Below are 15,965 nucleotides of genomic sequence, written 5' to 3'. Positions count from 1 at the left end.
CCTTCCACAGGGAAGAAATAATATGATATTGAAAGCATCAACATTGGCTAGGCTACCTCGACAAGGGCTGTCATCAGAAGAAGAAAAGGGTGTGCAACTCACCCCAATGTCAACCATTATACAATAATAATAACAATAAGGCACAGCGGTATGGTCAGTAACATGGATAGGAGTCTCCCCATTCAGAACCCAGCGGATAGGCCGGGGCACCCACCATTAGGATAACCCTACCGTCTATCACGCAATATCTCCCCTCCCACCCTGTGTTCCATTTCGTCTATTAGTTACAGCATTACGATCTGCCTGTAGCAGGAGGGCTTCCATGGGGTCGCTCCGGAGATTTCTGGACGGTACACCAGGCGCATCAAGCCAAGGGCCCCATATACTTTCAAATTTCCTAGATGCCTTTCTTTTCTGATATACCCCTTTTTCCAAACGTATGACCTCATTAAGTCTGACAATGAGTTCCGCAATGGTGGGTGCAGCCGCTCGTATCCAATGGCGGGCGATTAATTTACGTGCCTGGTATAGAATCCTACACATAGCTAATTCAACACCAGTGGGCTCGTCCTCCTCAGGCACTAGGCCCAATATGCATTTTAGGGGTTCCATTGGCACAGCAACTCCTATAATTGTAATTTTTACTCATTTTTCAATAAAGAAATACAATACACACTGGGGAAAATATAAACATTCTCATCAGTACATCGTGATAGAGCAAAATAAGCAAAACACAACAATACACCCCAACTAGAGATGAGCGAACCGGCCGAGGTTCGTGTTCATATGAACCTGAACTCTCGGCTTCTGACTGCCGCTGTCTGCCCGCTCCGTGGAGAGGGTGGATACAGCCTGAGGACCACCTGGAAAACTGGGATACAGTCTATGGCTATGGCTGTATCCCAGTTTTCCAGGTGGTCCTCAGGCTGTATCCACCCTCTACAAGGAGCAGGAATCAGAAGCCAAGAGTTCAGGTTCATACGAAAACATAAGTAAACATGCCACAATAATATAGCAATTGCATCAGAAATATCAACTGGGGTACAAGGAAGCGATTAAGGGGCTTTTATTGCTATTTTATCAGAAAAAGTGTGAATGCAGCCGTATTGAGGCCTTTACCGCTCGCTACTTTTGGTGCATTTTACGCCAATACACTTCACTTTTAGAATAATACATGACATAACAATCCTAATATATTCCCAAATATGTAACCACTAAAAGAGACTGCACCAAATACTGTACATGTGTGTGGCAATCCAGCCTTATACTATGGGGGGCTACACTATAGCACCTATAAGCCAGTAAATGTATGTTATACCTAACCAGATGAAAGTGCATTGTAACATACTGTACATGACAGATTGTAGATCCTGATTCACTGATAGAATTGGGACATGTTACTGCAGTGTAAATGTGGATAAACTCTAGGCCGGGCCCATGGCTGATGCTTGCGATGTGGTTTCCATTGATATATCTTTCCTATAGAGATATACTGTATACCTTCCTATCTCAGCAGAGGTGGTGGAGATCACATAACACACACAGTGCATGAGCCCGGCCATAGACCCCACTGACCACACAGCAGTTATCATACCCCAACTAAGCCCCGCCCCCTGCAGGGAAGATGGCAGAGTGACAGTTGGAAATGGCTGAACATGGGGAATACATAGCACAGGGCAGGTATTTATACATCCCCACACTACACATCCCATCAGCCCTGTCTTGTGTCCTATACATATACAGCCCACCCTGGGGATTACCTGGAGGGGATTCCCTGCACTAAGTGACAGTTACTTACACTAGTAACATTACAGTCAGCCCCTCATCTCCCCTAACTCTGCATTGGGTGGTAAATTGTGACTTACATATTGCCGGTGCACCACGAGATAGGCCGTCATGTCCTCAGGGGTCGGGTCCATATCCACGTAGTACATCTTCGGCTCTTCTCCTGCCATTAAATGTCGCAAAAGTCACAAAAATCGCAAAAACCACCTGTAAGAAGATGAAACATTAGAAACTTATTGAAAATAGGTGGAAAATTACAAAAAAATTAATGAACCAATGGAGGAGCCTACTTACTACCAACTCCTCCTACTGAATCCTGAGATCCAGTTGAAACCGGTTTTCACTGATAAGATCAGGTGACATCACCAGTCCCAGGAGATTTTTTTTTTTTAACAAATCTTTATTGATAGTGTTTTTTCAAGCACAACGATGCAAATACAAGGGTGAAAGTGACAATGCTTCACAGGTCACAGTATAAATAAAGCACAATATACAAAAAGAAACATAAATAACTTGGGGTGGAGGTGGGGGTGCAGCACCAATCCTCCTGATACTATCTGTACCAGGCCGGGTGGGTGAAAGAAAATGAAGAAAGGGGGGGGGGGGTGACAGGGTCTTAGGAGGGTGTAGGTTGGGCAGTGGCTATGGTAGCAACATCCTTAGGTTTGAAGTGCAGCCATGGGCCCCATATCTTAATCAGGCTATCGTGTCTATACTCAGACCAGCTAGAAAGCTCTTCAAGCCTACAGATGTGATTCAGCTTTTCATGCCATTGCTGAACAGTTGGGGGGGGGGGGGGGGGGGTCACACTCAGCCAAAGCAAGGGAATAAGGAGCTTGGCAGCTGCGATCATATGTGTGGCTAGAGAGTGTTTTGGATGGGCGATAAGAGGCTGATGGTGCAGCGAACAATACAAGAGCAGAGAAACATTTTCATTACACACAGAACTAATAGTACGCTCAACGTCCATCCAAAAGGGCCTAATAAGGTGGCAGAACCACCAGGTATGCGATAGGGTTCCAGGATCCTGGTGACAGCGCCAGCACAAGTTGGATTGTGAGAGCCCCCTGTGGTAGAGAAGGTCAGGAGTTCAATACCACCGGGTAAGCAATTTGTAATGGTTCTCCTGGAGTTTAATACATCTCGAAAATCCATGGGAGTTGTGTAATATGTTTTCTTCTCTCATGTTCAGACAGGGTCTGCTGTAATTCAGTTTCCCATGAGCATAGAAAAAGTGGAGTGGTAGGAGAATGTTCTGACAAAAGTTGGGAGTAGAAGGTGGAGAGTCGGGGGTTTTGTCTTAGCTTTGGTGTGGCAGATCCTGTCCAACCAAGCCAGGTCTCTATTTGCTCTATGCAAGCGTAAGAAGCAGATACAGGACTGCTTTATTAGATGGCTCTGCAGAAAGTTTAATGTGTGTGATCCCATCAGAGATTGCAGCCTCTCCTCCGTAGAAGGCCTGTCATCTGCCATTAGCGTGGATATGGGAAAGTGGTGGAGGCGCTGCCAGACAGAGCCACAGGCTGCGAGAGGGGACTCTGTGAGATGCGGGACTAGAGCAGCAGGGGTCAAGGGGGATGGGGAAAGAGAGGTCTCACATGACCGTATATACATCATACAAACCTAGTCCCAGGAGATTTAAAGAGATACTGACCATTAAATGCAGCATCACTGAAATACTGATATACTGATATTAGGGTAAAAATACAGTAATTTTTGGCTTATTTTATTATGTAATGAACAGTTGACAATTAGCATGGAATTAGTATTTTATCTTCGGGTGAGTAAAATCTTGCTCTATGTGCTCAGCAGCAGTATTATATTATGATTTAGGGTATAAACCCACACACCGTATACGCAGCGTATTTACTGCTGCGATACGCAGCAAATACGCAGCAGATTAGATCTAAATAACTGAACACAGCATCAACTCTAAACCATCAAATCTGCTGCGTATTTGTTGTGTATCTGCTGCGTATACGTTGTGTGGGTTTGTACCCTTAGGCTAGGTTCACACTATGTAACTGTGCGGCTGTATTTTTTATGCGTCTGTAAATGTGCGGATGAAACTACGGCCGTGGGAAAAATAGACATGCGGCTGAAAACATACGGTCATTTACTTGGAAATCTGGTTCAACTAAAAATAACAAATAAAATCTTAAGAAAGTGATGCAAACACCTCTGGATGCATCTGGGAAAGCAGGGAAACAGTTTACATGAATCGCTATTACCGGGGTTTGCGATCCTCTGCAGTATGCCGATGCCTCTCATGTTTAATATATTGAATTAATAAAACACATTTTCGTTGTAATAAAGTCCCTTTCATTGTTCAATAATTAAATTTAAAGGATTCCATCATTTTGCAGTTAACTATACTGTTAAAATAAATATATATATATATAAATAAATGTATATTTATATATACATTTATTTTTTGACAGTATATTTAATTGCACAATGATGGATTTGTTTAAATTAAATTATTGAACAACGAAACTGATTTTATTTCAACGAAAATGTGTTTTATTAATTAAATATTAATTAGTACAGGAAGCTCCAGTAAGCCGTTAATTCATATTGCCGGCAATAGAGCTTTCTGTACTAATCATCCCTTTACTGTAATTAAAACATCAAATGTTTCTTCTAATTATGTTATCACAATAGCATTATTAGAAGAAACATTTAGAATTATATGTGCGCTCAGCTGATTGGCTGATCGGCTGAGCGCACGTATAATTAGCGGGTCCGCAGCACAGTGACTTTATTATGCTGCGGACCAGCGAAGAGGACACTTCGGGGTGAGTATAGAGCTCTCCCCACCCCCTCCCCAGCACTGCACCCCTCCCAGCAAGGAAGGGGGGTCACTTAACCCCTTCCTTGCTGGGATGGGTGCAGTCTGACATCAGTCTGGCCCCCAAGGGGTTAAGGGGGATACAATACATGCTCCCTTAACCCCTTGGGGGCCAGACTGTTAGCAGCGATCTGTAAAGATGCTGCATACTGTAAGGACCACAACACCGCTGACAATGATAGGTGTTGTGCTCCTGTTTGTGTGTTTTTTGTGTGTTTCTTCCTTTTTGTTTTTCAGATATCGGTATCCTGTGGATTATGTTGGATTCCGTGGACTACGTCGATGACCAGCGGTTGTTTGTTTTTGTTTTTTTATAAAATGGTCAATGAGGGGTGTGGGGGTGTTTTTATTTGAATAAAAAAATTTTTTAACTTGTGTCTTGTCTTTATTTCTTTACTTTATAGACTTAGTAGTGGAAGCCGTCTAATAGACGGAATCCATTACTAAGTTGGGGCCTAGTGTTAGCCGGTATAAAATGGCTAACACTAACCCCCTATTATTACCCCAGTACCCAATGCCACCAGGGGTACTGGGAAGAGCCGGGTGCCAGTGGTTCCGAAGCGTCAAAATTGGCGCTCCTGGACCAGGCAGCAGCAGGCTGGTAAGATTTAGGCTGGGGAGGTTTTTTTTTAAATAAATAAATAATAAAAAAAAAACGCATAGGGTCCCCCCTATTTTTATAACCAGCCGGATTAAAAACCAAACGACAGCAGCCTGGTAACACCAGGGTGGGAGGAGCCATTGGTTTAGGCCCTCCCCAGCCTAAATCTTACCAGCCTGCTGCCGCCCGGTCCAGGAGCGCCAATTTTGACGCTCCGGGACCACTGGCACCCGGCTCTTCTTAGTACCCCTAGTGGCATTGGGTACTGGGGTAATAATAGGGGGTTAGTGTTAGCCATTTTATACCGGCTAACACTAGGCAATCCCCAGGATACCGATATCTGAAAAACAAAAAGGGAGAAACACACAAAAAACACACAAACAGGAGCACAACACCCATCATTGTGAGCGGTGTTGTGCTCCTTACAGTATGCAGCATCTTTACAGATCGCTGCTTACAGTCTGGCCCCCAAGGGGTTAAGGGAGGATGTATTGTATCCCCCTTAACCCCTTGGGGGCCAGACTGATGTCAGACTGCACCCATCCCAGCAAGGAAGGGGTTAAGTGACCCCCCTTCCTTGCTGGGAGGGGTGCAGTGCTGGGGAGGGGGTGGGGAGAGCTCTATACTCACCCCGATGTGTCCTCTTCGCTGGTCCGCAGCACAATGAAGTCACTGTGCTGCGGACCTGCTAATTATACGTGCGCTGAGCGGATCAGCCAATCAGCTGAGCGCACATATAATTCAAAATGTTTCTTCTAATAATGCTATTGTGATAACATAATTAGAAGAAACATTTGATGTTTTAATTAAAGTAAAGTGATGATTAGTACAGAATGCTCTATTGCCGGCAATAAGAATTAACGGCTTACTGGAGCTTCCTGTACTAATTAATATTTAATTAATAAAACACATTTTCGTTGAAATAAAATCAGTTTCGTTGTTCAATAATTTAATTCTAACGAATTCATTATTGTGCAATTAAATATACTGTCAAAAAATAAATATATATAAATATACATTTATTTATATATATATTTATTTTAACAGTATATTTAATTGCACAATGATGGATTCGTTAGAATTAAATTATTGAACAACGAAAGGGACTTTATTACAAAGAAAATGTATTTTATTAATTTAATACATTAACTATTAGAGGATTCGGCATTCGGCATCATTGTCGGCTATTTTTGAAGTACTCCGTACGGACCGCCTGTCAATCCACAGCCGCATTTCCAGCCGCATACAATGGTCTTGTTCATTTTTTACGGGTCCGTTTACGATAGGGACGTAGATTCATACATAGTGTGCACTGTGCAGCCGTATATCCTATACTTTCCAGCATACGCATGAACCACCAAAAATACCGCCGCACAATTACAGCCGCAAATACAGCCGCACAGTTACATAGTGTGAACCTAGCCTTATACTGAAATTTGTTAATTTGCTCCAACAAAAAAAAACTACATTTACAAAAAATTTTAAACTTGCAGCCCTGTGTCAAACGGCCGGGGCTTAGCTTGTGTATGCATTAGGCTGGCACAACCTCTCTACGTCCTTCCTCCCCACCCTCTATCCTCACAAGCTCACTCTCCAGCTCTCCAATCAGACAAAGTGTATTCCACCACCATAGACCACTTGAGGTTCCGTATTCAAAAGGATTTATTATGAATCCACATACATCAAAAAAATAAAAAAAACAACTGTTTACGCGTTTCGGCGTTGGCACACGCCTTGTTCACAACATAGTCTGACAACAGACCCTCTTACCCTCCTATTTATAGGATGAGAGTTTTAGATCACATGATCTGATAATTAAAATCCAATAACATACACTTGTTTAAAAATATGTGCTGGAACAAACAGAAAGGGAGGACATTTAAGTGTGAATCACAAAACACGGAAAGCAAAGAATTATGGAATAAAAACTGCTATATGCATGTAGCATTCTTCTTATTATAGTTGAAATCAAATCACAATTCATTATAATTCAAAAATAATAAAGGTACAAAATGAGTCCAAAGAAAATACACTGAAAAACGCTGTAAAAAACGCATGTGTCAATCAATAAGTGAGAATCAGGTCATGTCTTGAATTAAGACCCAGTGGTGACCTAGTTGAGAGTCTGAAGATCCAAAAGGATTCTCTATTAAGCAGCTGTCTCCTCTGGCAGCCGCCCCTTTTGGATCTAAAAGTTTTTTCTATGCCCATAACTCTGAGTGACTTAACTTCACCTCCATGCACTTCCCTAAAATGCTTAGATAGTGTTGAGACATTAAATGTCTCCCCTTTGCTATCAGAGATGTGCCGTCTGATTCTGGTTTTAAGACTATTTGTAGTACAGCCTACATATTGTACATTGCATTCTGCACAGGTTGCTAAATATATTACATGTGAGGTGTTGCAATGTATGTATCTATTGACCTTATAGGTGTTTCCATTAACACATGATTTAAATTCTTTTGCTATTTGCATATGTTTACATGTAATGCATTTAGTATGACCACATTTATATGAGCCTTTAGTTTCCAACCATGTACTGCTACTATTATTTTGGCTACTATATAAGGACGGTGACAGGGTCGAAACCAGTGTAGGGGCACGTCTAGAAACTACCCTCACCCCCATTTTTGTTATGTTATATAGTTTTTCATCCTGCCACAGAATAGGTAAGTGTTTATTTACAATATTTTTAATTTAATTATATTGACGACTGTAGGTGGTGGTGGATGTTACTTTGTGTTCTGTTTGTTTATATTTTTTGTTTGTTAGGCATGTGGCCCTTTCCTGTTTGGAATATTTCCTTGTTAAATATGGCACATAGTCAGATTCAGAAGTAGAGTTTTTGATAATGACCACAAATTTTCTTCTAACTCATAATTATTTTGCATTTAATAATAATTTTTTTCTACAAATACAAGGCTTTAGTATGGGGCAAAGTTCTCGCCCTCTTTAGCAAATATAGTTATGTCGGTTTTAGAAGAAAAATATATTTTTTGTGAGAATAATCCTTTTCTGAAATGTATTCACTGGATCAGACGATTCATTGATCATTTGGTGGTGGTGTGGAAGGACACAGATGAATCATTCCAATTATTTGCGGAGTATTTAAATAGGAATGATTTTGGTTTAAAATTTACTTTGTGTTATGGGGGGACAGAGGTTGTTTTTCTAGATGTGAGACTCAAGGGAGAATGTGATAAAATTGAAGTTTTTCCCTTCCGCAAGGATTGTGCGGGTAATAGTATTTTATTAGCCACATTGTGTCATCCCCCACACGTAGTACATAACATGCCATACGGTGAATGCTTGTGGTTAAAACAGAATTGCAGCAAAAATGTAATATATGAAAAAGAACTTATTTCACTTCAGAGACGATTTAAAGAGAGACACTTTCCACAACACAGTATTACAAGAGCTATACAAAAAATGACAACGGTAGCAAGGGAAGACTCATTATGTGACAGGACACAAGACAACAAACAAAAAATATAAACAAACAGAACACAATGTAACATCCACCACCACCTACAGTCGTCAATATAACCAAATTAAAAATATTGTAAATAAACACTTACCTATTCTGTGGCAGGATGAAAAACTATATAACATAACAAAAATGGGTGTGAGGGTAGTTTCTAGACGTGCCCCTACACTGGGTTCGACCCTGTCACCGTCCTTATATAGTAGCCAAAATAATAGTAGCAGTACATGGTTGGAAACTAAAGGCTCATATAAATGTGGTCATACTAAATGCATTACATGTAAACATATGCAAATAGCAAAAGAATTTAAATCATGTGTTAATGGAAACACCTATAAGGTCAATAGCTACATACATTGCAACACCTCACATGTAATATATTTAGCAACCTGTGCAGAATGCAATGTACAATATGTAGGCTGTACTACAAATAGTCTTAAAACCAGAATCAGACGGCACATCTCTGATAGCAAAGGGGAGACATTTAATGTCTCAACACTATCTAAGCATTTTAGGGAAGTGCATGGAGGTGAAGTTAAGTCACTCAGAGTTATGGGCATAGAAAAAACTTTTAGATCCAAAAGGGGCGGCTGCCAGAGGAGACAGCTGCTTAATAGAGAATCCTTTTGGATCTTCAGACTCTCAACTAGGTCACCACTGGGTCTTAATTCAAGACATGACCTGATTCTCACTTATTGATTGACACATGCGTTTTTTGCAGCATTTTTCAGTGTATTTTCTTTGGACTCATTTTGTACCATTATTATTTTTGAATTATAATGAATTGTGATTTGATTTCAACTATAATAAGATGAATGCTACATGCATATAGCAGTTTTTATTCCATAATTCTTTGCTTTCCGTGTTTTGTGATTCACACTTAAATGTCCTCCCTTTCTGTTTGTTCCAGCACATATTTTTAAACAAGTGTATGTTATTGGATTTTAATTATCAGATCATGTGATCTAAAACTCTCATCCTATAAATAGGACGGTAAGAGGGTCTGTTGTCAGACTATGTTGTGAACAACGCGTCAACAGTTGTTTTTTATTTCTTGATGTATGTGGATTCATAATAAAGCCTTTTGAATACGGAACCTCAAGTGGTCTATGGTGCTGGAATACACTTTACTTTGTCTAACATCAGAAGTTAGTATACAATTTGATCAAACCATATTGCGTCATGTACCAACGTGCAGGTCGCTGATACACATGAGTTCCTAACCAAAAAAAATATCACTGTGCCAGTCAGTGAACACAATCCCCGCACAGCGTGTGCAAGCAGAGATCAAATTATATACTAACTTCTGATGTGTCGGCGGGGTTCGGGGAGGGGAGGGGCCCTTATGGGTTTGGTCCTGTGACATTGGGGTTGCAGGGCCATTCCGTGGTCCCCCTTCTCTGCTTGCGCATGCTTTGCGGGGATTTTGTTTACTGACTGGCACAGTGATGTTTTTTGGTTAGGGAGTCATGTGTATCAGAGACCTGAACGTTGGTACATGAGGCAATATGGTTTGATCAAATTACATACTAACCTCTGATGTTGGTTTTTAAATGTAGCTGAACAAGCTTTAGTATCAACTATGGGTGCGATGTGCAGCCATTCCTGTCTTTTTGGCTTGAGAAGATAATTTCTACCTATTTCCGTGTTCCCATTTGCCACTGTCCATTACACTAAGACAACCTTGTAATTACTTTAATTCTTCAGGATTCTCAGACCATCAAGTTGAGACTAAGGTGGTATAGAGAGATGAGTACAGCCCTCTCTAAAAAGGCCTCTAAAAAGCTGTAATCTGATTGGTTGCTATAGGAAACTGCTCCACCACTCCCCTGCACAATGTCTAATAAATCACCCCCATTATTATTAATGTTGCAGTACAAAGTGCATAATACGGTCATTAGCTCTGTAGGTGTTTAATGGATGACAGACTCACCTTAAAGGGATTAGAAAAACATGGCTGTATCCTTCCAAAAATAGTACCACAGGTTGGGGAACACTGCTGTATACATTGCACAGTCGCATCATATATAACATACAATAGAGCTGTTCTACATGTAAACAAATATTGCAAAATTTGGTGCAATTTTAGGTCTGATATTTTTTCATCATGGTGTAAAGGTTTCAAAGTAGAAGTGAATAGGAGCCAAGGCAGCTGCAGCCAGTAAAAGGGTATAGGGGCCAAGGCAGCTGCACCCAGTAGAAGGGAATAGGGGCCAAGGCAGCTGCACCCAGTAGAAGAGTATAGGGGCCAAGGCAGCTGCACCCAGTAGAAGGGAATAGGGGCCAAGGCAGCTGCACCCAGTAGAAGAGTATAGGGGCCAAGGCAGCTGCACCCAGTAGAAGAGTATAGGGGCCAAGGCAGCTGCACCCAGTAGAAGAGTATAGGGGCCAAGGGGGCAGCTCCCAGTAGAAGAGTATAGGGGCCAAGGCAGCTGCACCCAGTAGAAGAGTATAGGGGCCAAGGCAGCTGCACCCAGTAGAAGAGTATAGGGGCCAAGGGGGCAGCTCCCAGTAGAAGGGAATAGGGGCCAAGGCAGCTGCTCCCAGTAGAAGGGTATAGGGGCCAAGGCAGCTGCACCCAGTAGAAGAGTATAGGGGCCAAGGCAGCTGCACCCAGTAGAAGAGTATAGGGGCCAAGGGGGCAGCTCCCAGTAGAAGGGAATAGGGGCCAAGGGGGCAGCACCAAGTAGAAGGGAATAGGGGCCAAGGGGGCAGCAAAAAGTAGAAGGGAATAGGGGCCAAGGCAGCTGTACCCAGTAGAAGGGAATAGAGGCCAAGAAGGCAGCACCCGGTGACTGGTTTTCAGGCCAGGCTGTGAAGGCCTCATTCCCTGGAGCAGCAGAAGAAGGAGGATACAGGTAGAATATGAAGCGATGGAGGAGACTGACAAAAACAACTAAAGAACATCCGGCAGATGAGGAGCAGGTGTGACGCCCCTGAGGAGCAGATGGGGACCGAGACGGCTGAGCCGCAGGTATCACCTCATACATAGACCCACATTAGATTTCCACTGTGGTTATTGGTGCGGAAATGGCACAGATTTTCCCTTTGACAGATAATCCCACAAGATTTCTGCTGCGCTAAATCCCTAAATCGCTAAAGAGTGCTGAGGATGAGTAGGATTCTTGCGGTCATCCTCTGCACCGTTTCTGTCATATTAGGAGATTAACCCCTATGCTAATAAGTTGTTATGGTGCACTGTCCTGCCCGCTCTGCTGATATTCATTAGGAGGGGTGGGCCGGCCAGGGGGCAGATCAGTACACATTGGAGCTGTAGCCCCGCCCCCTGTGCACCAAAAAAACGTATTAGCATAGAGATTTAACTCCTAATATCACAGAAATTGTGCCGAGGATTAAAGATAGAAACTTACCTTCATCCTCAGCACCCTGTGTGAGAGATATCAACAGTTTAGATACTTTTAACCAGTTAATAGTTTCCCTTTAACGTTGTGGTACAAAGTGTATAACACTGTCATTAGTTCTGTAGGTGTTTAATGGATGACAGATTCGCTTTAAAGGAATTATCTAGGATTAGAAAAACATAGCTGCATTCTTCTAAAAATAGCGACATACGTGTCCTCAGGTTGTGTGTGGTATTACAATCAGTTCCATTCACTTCAGTGGATCTGAGCTGCAATTCCATAAACAAACTGGTGCTGTTTCTATAGGAATACGGCCATGTTTTGCTAACCCTTTAAAGTTTTTAGTCTGGTTTTGCCAAACAACCAAAGGGGTAGTCTGTTCTTTGTGTAGCGGTAATGGATACTTGTCACCTGTGCACTGTGCAGGGGGGTAGCTACAGGCTGATGGGCCCTGGTGCAAAATTTTAGCTTGCCCCCCCCCCCTTTCTCTATACCCATCGTATAAGCAGTCAGAGGACAAAAAAAGTTATATCCAATGACTCTAAGGTGACGCCCTCTAAGGTGACGCCCTCTAAGGTGCCACCGTGTCTTACCGAACTGTCACTGCCTCCCCCTCATGTACTGTACCACTTCCTCCCCCTCATGTATTGTACCACTGCCTCCCCCTATAACTAATGAACTGTACTGTGTCATTCTCTAATCATTGTGTACCAATCTTTGACTCTCCAGCTGAAAAACTACAAGTCCCATCAAAAACTGCCAGCAGGCCATGATGAGGTTGTAGTATTGCAACCTGGATAGCCACATGCTGTAAAACTACAACTCCCATCATGAACTTCCAGCAGGACATGATGAGGTTGTAGTGCCGCAACCTGGAGAGGCAGATTACTACAAAATACAACTCCCATCATGTACTGCCAGTAGGACATGGTGTAGGTTGTAGTGCTGCAACCTAAAAAGACAGAAGACTGCAAAACTACAACTTTCCTCATGAGCTGCCTGTAGTACATGATGGAGATTGTAGTGCTGCAACCTGGAGAGACTGAAAAACTAAAACTCCCATCATGAACTGCCATTAGGCCATGATGAGGTTGTAGTGCTGCAACCTGGAGAGCCACATGCTGCAAAACTACAACTCTCATCATGAATTGTCAGCAGGGCATGATGGAGGTTGTAGTTCTAGGGATAACTTGTCCAGGTTCCTGCTCTTCTCTGAGGCTCACATCTACACACATACTGCACATACATATACACACCGCATATACATACATCGTATACACATATACTGTGCAGCCATACACCATATACACACATACTGTACATGCATACAGACACCATATACATACATCATATACACACATACTGTTCATGCATACGCCATATACCTATCACATACACACATACTGTAAATGCATACACATATACATACATCATATACATACATACTGTACATGCATACGCCATATACATATCACATACACATACTGTACATGCATACACATATACATACATCATATACACACATAGTGTACATGCATACACATATACATGCATCATATACACACATACTGTACATGCATACACATATACACGCATCATATACATACATACTGTACATGCATACATACACATACACACACATACTGTACATGCATACACATATATATACTATTCCATAAAGAAACACATACAATACTTTTTTCAAATGCTCTAATCTTTATTATTAGTAAATTCCTGCAGCACATACAGATGTATATTAGTAATAATCTCCATGTCTATCACCCAGCACATACGACGCAGCTTCAGAGAACATCTGTTCCTGCAAGTTCCGTCTTTGACATCCCAGGCGTTGTTCACAGAGGTGAGATGATCCATGATACATGTGCAACATTTCAAGGGAAAACGTTCTCTTTGTCAAGGCTTGAAACCTGTGCCTGATCTTGTGACTTGGTGTTTCCATGGTCCACTGTTATTTTCCTTCTTATGACGATAGTAGAGTTCATGTGTTTAAGCAAGTATCAAAGACTGTCATCAAGTAAAGCAAAAGTGCCGTGACATGAATTGGTCCTGCATTGGTCCTGTATTGGTCCCCCCCCCCCCCCCAAACACACACCTAATGGAAAAATTGCTTAAAGTGACACTGTCACCCCCTTTGTGCATTATGACTTCTCTACACAGGTGTAATGGGTAAATTTAGCGTTTTTCATACCTTATTTTCTATCATACGTTATGGTGCTTGTTCAAGTAAAAAGTCATCTTTTATCAACTGCAAATTATGTTAAGTGGGCGGGGCCTCGCGGCATTAGCGCCACTTAGCCCCACCCACAACGACACCGCTGGCCCTGCCCCCTCACCGGCCATTGGAACAGGCTGGCCTAAAGGTATAGGGGCCAATGGTGGCACGGTGGGTGGGGCTAAGTGGCGCTAATGCCATGAGGCCCCGCCCACTTAACACAATCTGCAGTTGATAAAAGATCAATTTTTACTTGAACAAGCACCATGATGTATGATATAAAATAAGGTATGAAAACCGCTAAATTTACCCTTTACACCTGTGTAGAGATGTCAGAATTCACAAGGGGGGTGACAGTGTCACTTTAACTACCGGGGGGCATCAATGTAATGAGGGGGGATTAACCTACTGCACTTCTGCCCCTTCATTCTAGCATTCAGTAAGGGTCTCAGCACCCTTTCCCCCACCCACACAATCTTCTAGCATGTCACTTTGACATATCAGAAGTTTGTCCAAATAATAGGAAACCTTTAAAAAATGTTATATAAAAATATAAGAAAACCACCCACTAAATGAAAATTTAACTCCCAGTTTCCTTTTTTCCTTTTTTTTTTTCAAATAAAAATGTAAATAAAGACTTGGTATCACCATGTGCGGAATGATCCGGACACTACCTGGAAGTAAAGACACAGACACGAAGATGTAAAGGGGCAAAAAAAGAGATTTTATTTCAAGTTATAGGAAGAGTAATTTTACATGTATGACTGTGGGGGTTGTGAGGCTGAAATGATCCTGAGGAAGGCAAAAACCCCTAAGAGGGAAGAGTCAATTGTCCTCAAGGGGGAAAAATTCCTTCCCGACCCCAAATGTGGCGATCAGAGCAAGTCCCAGGATCACAGCCGATATCTATGTGTAGTGCATGGTTATGTATGTATATATATATATATATATATATATATATATATTTGTATGTTTTCATGTGTCTGTGAGGTGCGATACTTACCAGGCCTGTATCGGTGAGTTCAGGGATAATAGCGCTGTGGTAAGATCACTAGTGTCAGTGGCCCCAGGGATACAACAAGCAGCTATTATTCCTGAACTCACCGGGTGCCAGATGGGAAATACTCACAGGCTGCTCCTGCGGTGTAGATGGTCATCAGGAGGTGGTGGGTTCTGATGCCAGCCGGACATTGGAGGATGCCCAGTCAAGTTCTGATGGATGTTAATTTGCCTACGTATGTTACGGGCACCTCCTCCTTTAGACTCCTACTGATGTTTAAAGGAGACTTCACCTGATGTTAAAGGGGTCCTCCTTTTTCCCACTGGAGGCAAATAAACACCAATGATTTGAATGGCGCCTCATTTACCTTTTGATATTAAAGTGGTTATCTGGGGAGCTGAGCAGGCATTTCCTTTCCTCTCTCACCGGCATCTCACTTCCAGTTTGGTGACATCTCATCCTGACAACTTCTGGCCTGGCACAGAGATGGCGGACTGAGGTGGGAGATCAGGGACTATGGTGTAATTGTCACATGTAAGTGAAACCAGTCCCGCCGGTAGTGGCCAATGTATACACAATGATGGAATATGGCGTGCACATTGGCTACCACTGGTTTCACCCTCATGTGACAATCGCAGCCCAGTACCTG

General features: G+C 42.3%; 1 protein-coding gene and 1 long non-coding RNA gene across 11 annotated transcripts in view; one reads left to right on the top strand and one right to left on the bottom strand.

Annotated features, from left to right (window-relative positions):
* LOC138799362 (uncharacterized) overlaps nt 1–13,891 on the top strand; it is a 53,874-nt gene extending 39,983 nt beyond the window's left edge. The window contains exon 3 of the long non-coding RNA XR_011364249.1: nt 13,870–13,891. This is a non-coding gene — a long non-coding RNA (uncharacterized lncRNA). The remainder of the gene's footprint in view (nt 1–13,869) is intronic.
* The window catches only part of LOC138799356 (FK506-binding protein 5-like), a 104,266-nt gene that overhangs the window by 60,679 nt on the left and 27,622 nt on the right, over nt 1–15,965 (bottom strand). The window contains exons 1-2 of one of the 10 annotated variants that reach the window (XM_069980405.1): nt 2,080–2,147; nt 1,866–1,992 (exon numbers count right to left, since the gene is read on the bottom strand). The exons of the other annotated variants lie outside the window; for them this stretch is intronic. Of the exons in view, the coding sequence (XP_069836506.1) occupies nt 1,866–1,955 (90 nt within the window). The 5' untranslated portion in view covers nt 1,956–1,992; nt 2,080–2,147. Of the gene's footprint in view, nt 1–1,865; nt 1,993–2,079; nt 2,148–15,965 lie in introns of those variants that run through there. 10 annotated transcript variants of the gene reach the window in all.

This window comes from Dendropsophus ebraccatus, chromosome 8 (assembly GCF_027789765.1).
Source record: "Dendropsophus ebraccatus isolate aDenEbr1 chromosome 8, aDenEbr1.pat, whole genome shotgun sequence".
Classification (NCBI taxonomy): Eukaryota; Metazoa; Chordata; class Amphibia; order Anura; family Hylidae; genus Dendropsophus; species Dendropsophus ebraccatus.
Note: the sequence above shows the minus strand (reverse complement) of the source record. Positions and strands in the feature narration are given on the sequence as shown.